Source organism: Petromyzon marinus, chromosome 1 (assembly GCF_048934315.1).
Source record: "Petromyzon marinus isolate PM22_M1 ecotype Great Lakes invasive population chromosome 1, UKy_Petmar_22M1.pri1.0, whole genome shotgun sequence".
Taxonomy (NCBI): Eukaryota; Metazoa; Chordata; class Hyperoartia; order Petromyzontiformes; family Petromyzontidae; genus Petromyzon; species Petromyzon marinus.
In genome coordinates, this window is record NC_133667.1 from 37,625,652 (window position 1) to 37,637,960 (window position 12,309).

A 12,309-nucleotide genomic window follows, 5' to 3' on the forward strand; every position below is an offset into this window, starting at 1 on the left:
AGGGTGGTGGAGGTGGATCGGGTGAGGCTGGGACACGAAGCCGCATGGGAAAAGTGGAAGTGGCCACTGCCCAGGGTGGGTTAGGGCGGCCTGGGGTGGGGGGGGGGCCTTTACTGGCGCCCGGGGGTGAGGTCGTGCGTGGCTTGAGGGGAGGTAGCCCCTCCATGCACAGATGTGGCCCAGTGCTGTGTCGGGGGTGATTCCGGTCTCGCGGATGGGCCGGTGGCCGGGTGGGGCCTTCGCGGCGCGCGGGAGGGGGCGGCCCCTCGATCTTTGTTTCATTTTGTTTTCTTCGCTGTGAATCTGAATACATTTTTTAAAAATCGTAATTACCAGCGAAACGTCGTACTCAAATTTAAAATGGTGTTGATTCACTCTTCAACACACCGGTGGGCTAAAGTAGTGAACTATTTGTCCTTAGTAAACGTGACACATTTTTATTGTTTGGCCGTGTCGGGTGGTGGAGGGTTACAACATATTTATAAATAACGCGATCTAACCCAAAAACCTTTATTACGAATATTATGAATTCAGTCTCCTGGCTCGGCCAAAGGGGGTTTGGCCAGGAGACGTCATAGACACCTGTCCCCCCAGGGCCACCGTCACAAGCTTAATAAATGTTTGACCTCGTAGATTAGTGCTAGTTAATTGAAGGTGGAGGGGTTACCAGCCCCTCGCACCCGTCCAGATCCCCCATTTGGCCGCTGTGGTGACTGCTAACGCCATGAGGGGAAAGGCCAATCTGAATTGGCCCTACCCCCATGGTACTGCCCACGACAGCGTTGCCCATCCGGCACCACGAGAAGGGAGGGGGTTGTTTTGCCGGACACACATGGACCCACGCACACATCGACTTGCACACATACATCGACCCATACACACACATCGATGCACACACACATCGACTCACACACACACACACACATGGACTCACACACATACATGTGAACTTACACACACACATCGACTAACACACAGACATATTGACTCACACACACATCGACACACAAAGACATTGACTCACACACATGTGGACTTACACACATCGACACACACACTAATGGACTCACACACACATACATGGACTTACACAACACACATCGACCCACACACACACATGGACTCACACAACACAAACACACGTGGACTTACACACACACATTGATGCAGACACGCACATGGACTCACACGCACTCATGGACTTAGACACACATTATTGTAAAATGTTGTAACCTAATTGTTAAATATTAGTTGTGTACACACACACATCACGCACACACTAATTAACACACACATCGACTGACACACAGACATATGAACTCACGGACACACACATCAACTCGCACACACATCGACTTGACACACGGACGTACACACACACATCGTGGCAGACACGCACATAGACACACACATTAATATTGTAATATTTAGCAGCTAAATATTAGTTGTGTACACACACCACGCACACACATCGAATGACACACACATGGACTCACGCACACACACATTGACTTGCACACACACACACATATGGACTTATGCACACACACACGGACGTACACACACACTAACATCGTCGCAGACACGCATATGGACTCACACGCACACCAGGACTTAGACACTTGAATAATACTCTTATATACGCGCACAACTTTATCTGTGATGAATGCTGCACTTTCCGTCGTTTTCATGCAGGGGGCGCTGCAAACCTACGCGTTCCTGCATGAACGACGGAGGCGCATGGACAGACGTTCGATTACGTTGGAATCGATCTGCAGACGGCGGTCTTCTCGCACGGCCAGCAGCTCTACGTCGCCTTATCTCGATCCCGCAATCCCAAACAGGTGAAAGTCCGCATCGAACCGAACCCCCAGCAAGGCCATCTACTTAACGACGAGAGAAAATTCACACGAAATGTATGGCGCCCCCGAACAACCCCTAGTTATAGTAATATTTACCAAGTAAATTCATAAATATTAGTTGTCAACACGTAAACAAAAATATTTTAATATTTCCAAGGTGATTATTAAAATACAGTAAAACCTTGGATTGCGAGCATAATTCGTTCCGGAAACGTTTGTATTTCAAAGCACTCGTATATCAAAGCGAATTTTCCCCATAAATAATGGAAAGAGATGATTCGATCCACAACCCAAAAATATCCATGTAAAATGATTAATACAAAATACCTTTTTATATTTTTATTATTTAAATGTAATATAAAGTAATCTAATTAATTTTAATCGTGCCTGGTGTGAGGGAGAAGAGAGAGGAAAGGGGGCCATTGTTGCAATGCAATTACTAAAGTCACTAAAAAAATGCTTTACGCACACACACGTGGTCACAACACTATAGTAAACAGTATACACGTGGTCACAACACTATAGTAAACAGTATACACGTGGTCACAACACTATAGTAAACAGTATACACGTGGTCACAACACTATAGTAAACAGTATACGCTCGCATGGATGTTGACTATACGAGTGAGGCACGCCGACTGAGACCGAGCATGGGAAGCGATTAACCACAATCCCACAGCGAGAGAGAACCATTGGCTCAGTTGTGATCACGTGACGCTCGGCAGACAAAGCGTATACTGTACGTACTACTCGTATTGCAAGACCTCGCTCGTTTATCAAGTTGAAATTTATTTAAAAAATTTGCTCGTCTTGTAACACACTCGCAGACCAAGTTTCTTGCAATCCATGGTTTTACTGTAATAGGTTTCTATGTACGTGAGTTTAGCGAAAGAAGCAAGAAATAGAAATATTAGTTGTCTGCACACAAACATTATTAATGTAATATTTGGAAGGTAATTATTTGAATAATTGGTTTCTATCAACGCGAGTTTAGTGAAAGAAGCAAGAAAATAGTACTTAACATCGCCGGCCTCGCCTAGATTGGCCAGCCCGCTGTGCAGTAATATCTACGGCCTATAGTGTATAGTAGTAACTGCATGCGTCGGGGTGGGGGGGATATCACACTGTGAAGAATTTACCTGAGCGTTTTGTGTATTTTTATTGCATTTTTAACGCGAAAGAAAATGTCCCCCTCACAACCCACTTAACGCATGACTTGGTAGGGGCCGTACCCCCCACCGAAGGCGTGTGAGTTGGTATGGTCGAGCGCGCGTAATAAATAAATAAATAAATCGCGCTAAATCGCTCATTTAAGTACTTTTAAGTTGAGGGATGAGGAAAAAGAATAGCGCTTGCTCACCACGGGCCTTACGGCGTGGTACCTGGATATATATATTTTTTTATGTAAACCCCTTTTGCAAGCCAAATCCTTTGCAAGTGTGCGAAAACACACAGACAAAAATGACATATATAAGAAAGATTGTCTGGGCCCATCACAGGAGGTTTTAAACCACATTGAATTTTGGAGCCCAGACTTATAAACCAGGGTCATGTGCCACGTTCCACAACCATAAAGGAGGGTGCTGCTTCATCTGTGAACCTGCTACTCAAAGCCATGCTTCCATTGGCAGCCCCATAAACCCAACATGAAGCACACTTGTAAAATGGTCCCAGGAACCACCTTTGATTAAGGAAGCGTACGTTTAGTCGGGCTGATCTCAGAACCATTCGTGAATTGCTTTTTTAAATGTTTCGCTTGGAAAATCTCTGTATGGTACAATTCCGTTTTCAAGGGTGTACAGGGTGTTCGACACATACGTAGCTGACACGTATGCAAAATAATCAAGTATCAATAATGAACGTGAAACTCAAATACTTGGTCAATGGCAGATCTTGTTTATTTCACACAGGGCCATGTTTAAAACAAATAAAATTACAAAAAAATATATTTAGCTTCAGATAGTTGAACTTAACCCTGGGTTAACACAAAGTAATTCATATTGTTGTGGAGAATGTAACAATAAATAAGCAAACAATCACCTCTATCCAATATCTGTCCCTACAGATAAAAATACAAGTACGTTTTACACATCCCATTGGTTCAATACAAGCAAAACTCTGGACATGGTCCGACATTTACGGTCTCATCAGGAGAGCCAGGCTTGCTTGAACTAATCCTGGGTAAAACGATCCACGGAAATATTGATTTAGATGGCTTCCCAAGCCTCTACGACCTGGCCATGTCGGGGATGGGTAGGGGGCAGTTGGAGCAGAGGGACTCATCCCACAAAGCGTTATGAATTGTGACGACTTTAATATTTGGGACATGCCATGTGCTGCTGCTGATTCTAGAACAAAAGGTACTGGGTTCCAGAGCCTTGTTGCAAGTGGTTGTGGAAAGGTAACAATTAGAGCTGCTTAATAATTCAGAAATGCAAATAGCATTAACTCACTATTGCCCGTCAAGACAACTCGTCTTCAATGGTATTTTGCTTGTAAATGCATGTGTACCATGCCTAACGTTACATGGCTGGCTGTTACTGCTAAATATTCTAGCTATTTTTGTTCTGATTAAAGTTCACGGAATAGGAGCCGGTGTCTGGGTCTTGCTGAAATTGAAAATTCTGAGTGGAGAGACCAAATGGCCGCAGAAGCAGATTTCCCAGGTCCTTAAGTTTGCCTGCGAAGACAAGGCAAACCAAAACAGTTGCTGAGCACAGCCCCAAATGTCAAGCAGCCAGCAACAAACAGCACTATCCAAGTTGTAATAATAACTCATATTTGTCAATAAACACCACATTAAATGGAATAATATATTATTGGCAACAATTTTGGTAATGGCCCGTCTTCATAGCACAAAGACCAGAAAGATGGTGTGGAGTTGTAACGGATAACAGTGAACGTTTCTTCAATTGAGCAAGGTTATTATAAGAACTTTGGGAAAAGAGACTATGGGAGGGAATCCTAAAGTGGAAGAGTGCGAGGGACGAAGCGGAGAGAAGTGTTGTGACCTGCAGTGTGGCAAGTGAGTGAATGAGTTCGTGTGTTGTTGTGACCTGCAGGATAGTAGTTGAACAAAATATGGTGGCTGAAACAAAACAGGCAGTGGCTGGTTGACCGAGTCCTCAGCGTGGGCAGAGGAATCAACAAATAAAATTCACAGGAACAGTAACCACAGTAGTATGGATAGAAGCGCAATACCGAGGCGCCAGAGCACTAGTGAATTAGTGAGTTACATAAACACCAGGCATGTTCACGACAGCAAGCACACGTCATGTGACGAGCACTGCGCGCGCTTGAACTTAAGCGCTGTGTGTGCGTTCTCACCCAGCATTTCCTCCTTCATCTTCTCATTCCTCACATGAATTTGCTCTGGTAAGCGCTGCACACACACATTCATGTAATTGCAACCACACACAAATACTGTATCACAAATACTGTATGTTGGTGATGAATTTCACGTCCATGTATGTATGTATGTACTACAACATTTGTGTGATCCACCAACCCTCGCCAATCATAAAGCTGCTGCCAAGGAGCTACTCCACGCGAACGAGCGACCCCTTATTGTATTTGTGCTTGACAATTTTGCATTTTATGATTAGCATGGTTGGCTACGTACGGTGCAAATAAAGTTCAAGATACATACAAGACTATTGAGTATTTACTTAAAAGAGAGACAAACATGGAGACACAAAGCGAGAGATTCGAAACAGGGCCACCCACGGTGCTCGTGATGCCTTGGTGTAAGTCACGTGCTTTAGGTGGCGCTGGACACAGCACATTTCTGACAAATATTTTAAACATTGCGCAAAATCTAAAATATTTCAGACTTTGCTTATACTGAAACGTTTAAACGCTAAAAGATTAACACCCCAAGTGTGCACGTACCGCGCAGGCTTCCCTCGCAGCACTGTGGGTGGGTTCCAGCACGAGGAGCGCTCGGTAATCCTCCAATGCCTCGTCCAATTTGTCGCTCGCCTCGTACAGCTCCGCTCGACGACCCCGTGCTCGTGCATACCCGGGGTCGAGCCCCACCGCTATGCATAATGCCGGGGAACACATAGTGTCACATGCAATCCCAGGGACACAAGTGATATAATTCACCTGCAAATACATGCAATCATTCACCTTATATAACAATAGGTATGCATTACATTCTGCGATGAAATGAGAGGTGAGACACTGTCCAGTTGAAATGCCACGATCATGGAAATCAAAAAATCTTCCTTCACATACCTTTGGTACAGTCTTGAATGGCTTTTTCCGTGTTGCCCTGTGAACATATGCACATGTGCAAGTACATATCTGCTTCAGGCTACTGTAAAAAAAATGTCAAGTGATTTCCTGCTCAAATGAGCAGAGGCATTGGTGCTTATCTTCTAATTTATAGCCCTGAGCCAGTGGTGGTAATTCCACATTCCTATGGGTGGCAAAGTATATCCGTACGCCAACCACTCTTAGATATCCCCGCAAAGTGGTAGGTTTATCCCTTGTTTTACGGCAACTAAAAAAATGCAATTGCACTCATAAATTAGGGAACACATTTGAGATACACTATGTTAAATTCGCATTTACAGAATTATGAATCTCGAAATCATTATTTTTTGGGGGGAAAATTGAACAATGAACATTCTGTAATTTGTCCCAGTGTACATGTCACACTGCTGCAGGTGGTTTGCAGAGCACGCGACGTTCCTACTGTGCTGACTCCCCACGCTCCCCGTGCCGTTCCCACTGCGCTGACTTCCCGTGTTCCCCGTGCTGTTCCCACTGCACCGACTCCCACGCTCCTCGTGCCGTTCCCACTGTGCTAACTTCCCGTGTTCCCCGTGCTGTTCCCACTGCACCAACTCCCACGCTCCTCGTGCTGTTCCCACTGCGTTGACTACTTGCGCCGCTCCCAAGTGCACTGGCTCCCCACGCCGTTGCCCCAGCTCGCCTCGTGTTGGTTCACTCTTTCGTGTGTGAACCAACAAGAGCCTGGTACTGTACTGTGCAGGATTTCACCCTTTTTATGTTATTCAGTAAAGTCAAGATGTCTTGAGAGGCCATGAAGTGCAAGTTACAGTAGAAATTCAAAAAGAGACTGGAAAGCAATTACCGTGAGGGTAAGTATGGTACGGTGTTTTTATTTCACTTCATTTTGAATTATTCATACTTAATCATAAAATTTTATATTTTGCATGATACACATGCTTCAAAAAGGTTTTCTGCATTCTTAAGTGTGATTTTATTATGTCTTTGGGCCGCATTTCTTTCCGTAAGAACGCATCTCCAGTTCTATAATGGAAGTCAATGGGTAAATATGGCTCGATATACGGAATTTGGCTTTACGGACAACTTTTCAAGAGAGTTTCCGTTCCATATATTGAGGGATGTCCGTACTCATCTTCTCCGGAGGAATGGTGGGCAGAGTCGGTTCCCAACCAAAATTTGAACTCGCAAACAAAGAGAAACTCCCTTACACGCTTTGTTCAGATGCAGTTTCCTCTGGCAGTAACTATGTGTGTACGGTGTGTACGCAAACGCGTTGCATGTTGTATCAAACCATTTTTTGGTGAGCGACGGCACGGTTAGAGTAGAGCACGGCGCGGTGGCTGGAATAGGCACGCAGGCAAACTTTGAGCGCACGTGTGTACGTATCTGCAGCCTGTTGGTACTCTAGACACACACACATATCTAGAGTGAGTGCATTGCAACCCTATGACTGCACCGAAGAATGCAATCTCCTATTTTACAGTAAACTGTTTCCTTCCTGTCAGTTTAAAATTTTAATACAGCACAAAATATATAAATGTTAATATAAATTGTCTTTGTTTACAATATGAATGGCAAGTTATGAAGTGTTTATAGTATGAAATGTTAAGTTACGAAGGCTGGGAACGTATCCTCAGTACTCTTATAAGTTATTCAATATACGAAATTTGAATATACAAAGCTCCAGGAACGCATCTACTTCGTATATCGAGGTATTACTGTAAACCTGAAAACACATGGCCTCGTTTTATGAGCCAGTTGTAAAAATCGTTGACTTAATGTGGTTAGTAGCCAGGTGGCTCAGAGGCTGAACACCTGCAGTTTTTTACACTAGACATTTTTTATTTGGTTTTACAAAAAAAACATTTTGTTTGGTTTTACACTGAGAGACATAAAGAGAGCACAACATGATAACATTAACACATAGGTAAGTGGCATCCAAACAGGACAGAATAGTAAAGTGGGCTTGGGTAGGATGTGTCATGGCTAGAAGGTACAATGACGAAAGTCAAGAATGATGATGGGAGTGGCAGCCAAGAAACAGAACACTTCGGAGAGGACGTTCCCTGATGAGATGGAGCAATTAATTCAGTTCATCTGCAGGTGCTCGATAGAATGTTGAATTGCAATTTTGTGAGAGGTGACTACAATTAAAGGAAGCCTTTGTCCAACAGTTGATTGATCATGACTGACGATGGCGAATGGAAACCGATTGAGGTGTCTTGCTCCATCTGTGACCACTCCTACCTGCTTGTTTGAATAGCTGGTTGCCACTTTCCTTGAGCATCATGGCCTCATCACGGCGACGCTGTGGACCGTTACACAACTGTGTTACTGAAAACAATATTAACACAAGACCAGTTATACAACTGTGTTCCTGTGTACACAACCCAGAACCCTCGTCCCCCCGTGTTAGTCTCACCTCTTTTTCCTCATCGCTCAATCGCAGCTCTTCCTCCAAAATAGATTCTGCATCAGATTCTTCTCCCAGATCTCCACTTTCATCTGGCTCCACCACCTCCATTCCACACAGCAACACACAACACGTATAGTATGTTAACTTATTTTAGGGCCAGTGTTGTTGAAAGAAGATTCTTAAAAATCACAGGCATGTCAACGTTTACCTCTGGTTCAGAGGACACATTTGTGTTGGCAAGATATACTTTATTACTTGCAAATATAGTTATCAAAATTAATTAAACAAAAAACACGTTGCTTTAAGAGGGTGTGAGGCACCTGTTACATGGTGCCTGTCGAGCTGATTCTATACTTAGAAAATAAAACAAGTTGGCTTGTGTAAAGCCATGAGATTGATCGATTGGAAACCGGGGCAACCAAATGATCTGAGGGATGGTGAAATCGGAACGATGCTCACAAGATTGCTCAGGAGGGCATTCATTACCCAGGGGGTGCTGGGTTATTGGCTCAGCTCCTGCTATATAAGGGGGCTATAGCAGCCAGAGAAGCAGGAAAGAATCTGTATATAACTACTACTGTTGCCATTATTTGGAGTTCACCTGACAGCACAGCTGCCCCCAAGTCCCTCTTACACATTGGGGGCAGCAGTGCCATAGCGCCACTGACTGATCAAGTATGCAAACACGGAGCAGATCTTTGGACAATGGCTGGAGCTGATACAGCAGCGCGCCTAGCAGCAAATGAACCAGGCCCATCAGCATCACGCAGCCTCTCACCAATTAGGTTAACATTGTACTTGTTTAATCATTCGCCAGCCTGGTTTAACACGTTTCTTGAATGGAGCAAGGTTGGGAAAATAAACAATGGGAGGGAATTTTAAAATGGTGCAGTGAGGGGCAAGAATAATAAAGAGGTGTTGTGACCTGCAGCATGGTGGTACTTTGTAGTTGTAATTGAGTATGGATTAATTAATCTTTAACATGTAACTTTTTTTTCTAAAACTCTGCACTTAGCTTGTATTTACAGCAACCACCTTATTCAAACTCACCACTTCTGATTTTTCTTTCATTCTCTCTTGACTGTTTTCCACATCCTTGATCACATCTTCATCCCCACGCTTGTCAAACATGTCTGAACAAAGCTCTTTTTCCAAACTCCCTCCGCTCCCCGTCGCGCCCATTATGTCACGATGGTTTGAATCATCATCCAAGCAGCTGTCCAGCAACACCGGTCCCTCCCCCACCTCCTCTGCTCCCACCTCATCAACTTCGTTACCACCGGGTACCACCCCCACCGCAGCCTTCTCAGTCAAGACCTTGTCACGGCCTGCGCCGTCCCGCGAGTCGTTTTCTTCCTCCATTAATGAGGCAGAGCAGTCGTAAAATGCCTCCTCTTGAATGTCCGACTCGTACTCTTCCATTGGTCAAAACAACACCGAGACTACATTAGGTACAGACACACAGTGCATAGCATTAGGGATTTCACTGGAAACAAGGTAGCAGGCAGTGGCCCTGTAGCGAAAATGGGTATGAGGTGAAAATACGTGACGTAAGTCGATGGATATTTGACATCACAAAACTGAAAACATCGCCAGTCAGTATTGATCACTTTCCATCAGCACTCTTTACCACTGCAATCACCATGCCTCATCATCATCAGCAATTAAAATTCAAATGCCATAGCAAACTTCCGATTACGAGCCTTTCCGCCACCTGACCTGAAAAAGCAGAGCAACAACAGCTAACATTTGTCACTAAGTGGCAGTAACATCAACTGGACTGTGGTAGGCCAGTGCACTGAGGCCACGTGAAGTATCCAAGACTCGCTGACACGGGATAGACCCAGGTGCCATGGGTTGACTGAGTTGACTGGCAGATGTATCAACTGTGCACAACTTTCCACCTTTGATCTGTCCGCCGCTCTGCTCATGTGTTGTGCGTGTTGCTCTGCCCTACGTTAATGAAGGGCAAGTGTGTCCATATATACACACACACGTACATTTACAAACACGTAAAACAACCGCCAGTCGCCACTAACGAACACACACCTTTGATTACCAAGGTTTGCTACGTACGGTGCGAAATAAGTTAAACATACATACAAATACAATAAAATTGATTTGGTAAATGCTGTTGGCGAGTGCCTATGAAGGCCGGAATGGTACACGAGAGGGCGGGTGACCAACACCACACCCGACCGCCTATGTCTCACCATTGGCGATCCTTTTTACACACCGCAGAAGGTACTCAATTGAGGCCGAGTCGACCTAAGGGAGGCCCAGGACCGGTTCAGATAATCGCCACTGGTATTGGCCGTCAACGGGAATCGAACCCGGGTTTCCGAGTTCGGAGCAAAACGCGCTAACCGCTACACTACCGCCCCTCATTCATACATGCATGCACACACACAACACCACCACGTACACACAACACCACCACTTACACACAACACCACGTACACACAATAACACCACGTACACACAATAACCCTACGTACACACAACAACACGTACACACAACACCACCACGTACACACAACACCACCACGTACACACAACACCACCACGTAGAGCCTCACCGCCTCCACCGCCACCCTCACGTACCGCGCATCTGCACCGCGCTGCGCCCCGACTTCTGCCCCGCGGAACCAATGAGGGAGCGGGATAAAGGACACGTGATCGGAAACCGCCTTGTCATATCATGCGTCGTCAGTTTGCCTCTTAACACGTTGTCAAAGCGGAGGTTTTACCTCTTTATTTCTTGAGTTTAATAGCCCTTCAGAATCAGAATATTACTGATAGGAACCTCCAGGTTACACCAGCCCACAGGGGATTATTGTGTCCGTTCGTCGTGCATCCAAAAATGGGAGGGGTGGGGCTGGGTGGGGAGGGTGGTGCTGGGTGGGGGGGTGGGAGAGGTGGGGCTGGGTGGGGAGGGGCTGGTCACCCCGTGGTGCCCTTATAAAACTCACCGAGCAACCCAACGTTCCTACCAGCTCCCTCCGCAGGAATATGTTTATATTGGAGGAATCCGATAAGCTATGAAGCTCTTTTTCACAAATGTCAGGTGAGAAAGTTACAACAACAATACAACACCGACAGGAGTGCAACGTATAGGAAAAGTAAGCAAGTCACTAAAATAAATCAAGTACAAAATGCGAAAGTATATCAATGCCTTCTGATTTAAAACAATTCATTCAAACGTTGTCAAGGCAGCTAAACAACAGCAAAAGTCCCACGCCACAGCAAGACAATACACAGTCCCTCAATAAAATTGCACATTCAAATTGAACTATCGATACAATGTTTGCAGCTCACCTTCCTCATGATGCAGAGCATCTTGTGTGCTAGGAAGAAAGCCCATTGCCCAAAACGTTGCCGACATTCCCACTCACTGACTTACCCACCCACCCACTTTACCGTGTGCGTCTCTCTAAACTTTTTTTGTTTAATTCTACCAGGTAAGGCCCACTGAGATATACAATACAGCTCTTTTTCAGAAGCGACCTGGCCACAATGATAGTTCAACGAAGTGGCTTATATGGAAATTAATAGCAGCCAAATACTCGAAATGCATGTTTCTAAATGTAGAGGGAAAAACCGGCGGACCCACAGAAAAATCCACGCAACCACGGGGAGAGAAACACGCAAGCTCCGAATATATGGGCGTCAGTGTCAAGAGCGAACCCACGACCTCCTGTGTACCTGGCGAGGTAGTTAACATCTCGCCACCGTGGCGGCCCTCTAAATTAATGAACGGGTGCGGGAG

The 12,309-nt window shown here is 45.1% G+C and overlaps 1 protein-coding gene across 2 annotated transcripts; it reads right to left on the reverse strand.

The window, feature by feature from the left end:
- Positions 1-3,739: 3,739 nt before the first annotated feature.
- On the reverse strand, positions 3,740-11,283 carry LOC116941350 (tetratricopeptide repeat protein 1-like). Of its 2 annotated transcripts, none has more exons than XM_032952391.1 (9): positions 11,145-11,283; positions 9,591-9,982; positions 8,547-8,642; positions 8,372-8,432; positions 7,416-7,528; positions 6,104-6,140; positions 5,756-5,904; positions 5,192-5,246; positions 3,740-4,544 (listed from the first exon to the last, which is right to left on the reverse strand). In XM_032952391.1, the coding sequence occupies exons 2-9, from the start codon at positions 9,960-9,962 to the stop codon at positions 4,417-4,419; spliced, it is 1,011 nt and encodes a 336-aa protein (XP_032808282.1). In that variant the 5' UTR covers positions 9,963-9,982; positions 11,145-11,283; the 3' UTR covers positions 3,740-4,416. The 2 variants fall into 2 exon arrangements, with proteins under 2 accessions (XP_032808282.1, XP_032808272.1); XM_032952381.2 differs by having other exon boundaries at positions 11,120-11,215.
- Between the last annotated feature and the right edge of the window lie 1,026 nt (positions 11,284-12,309).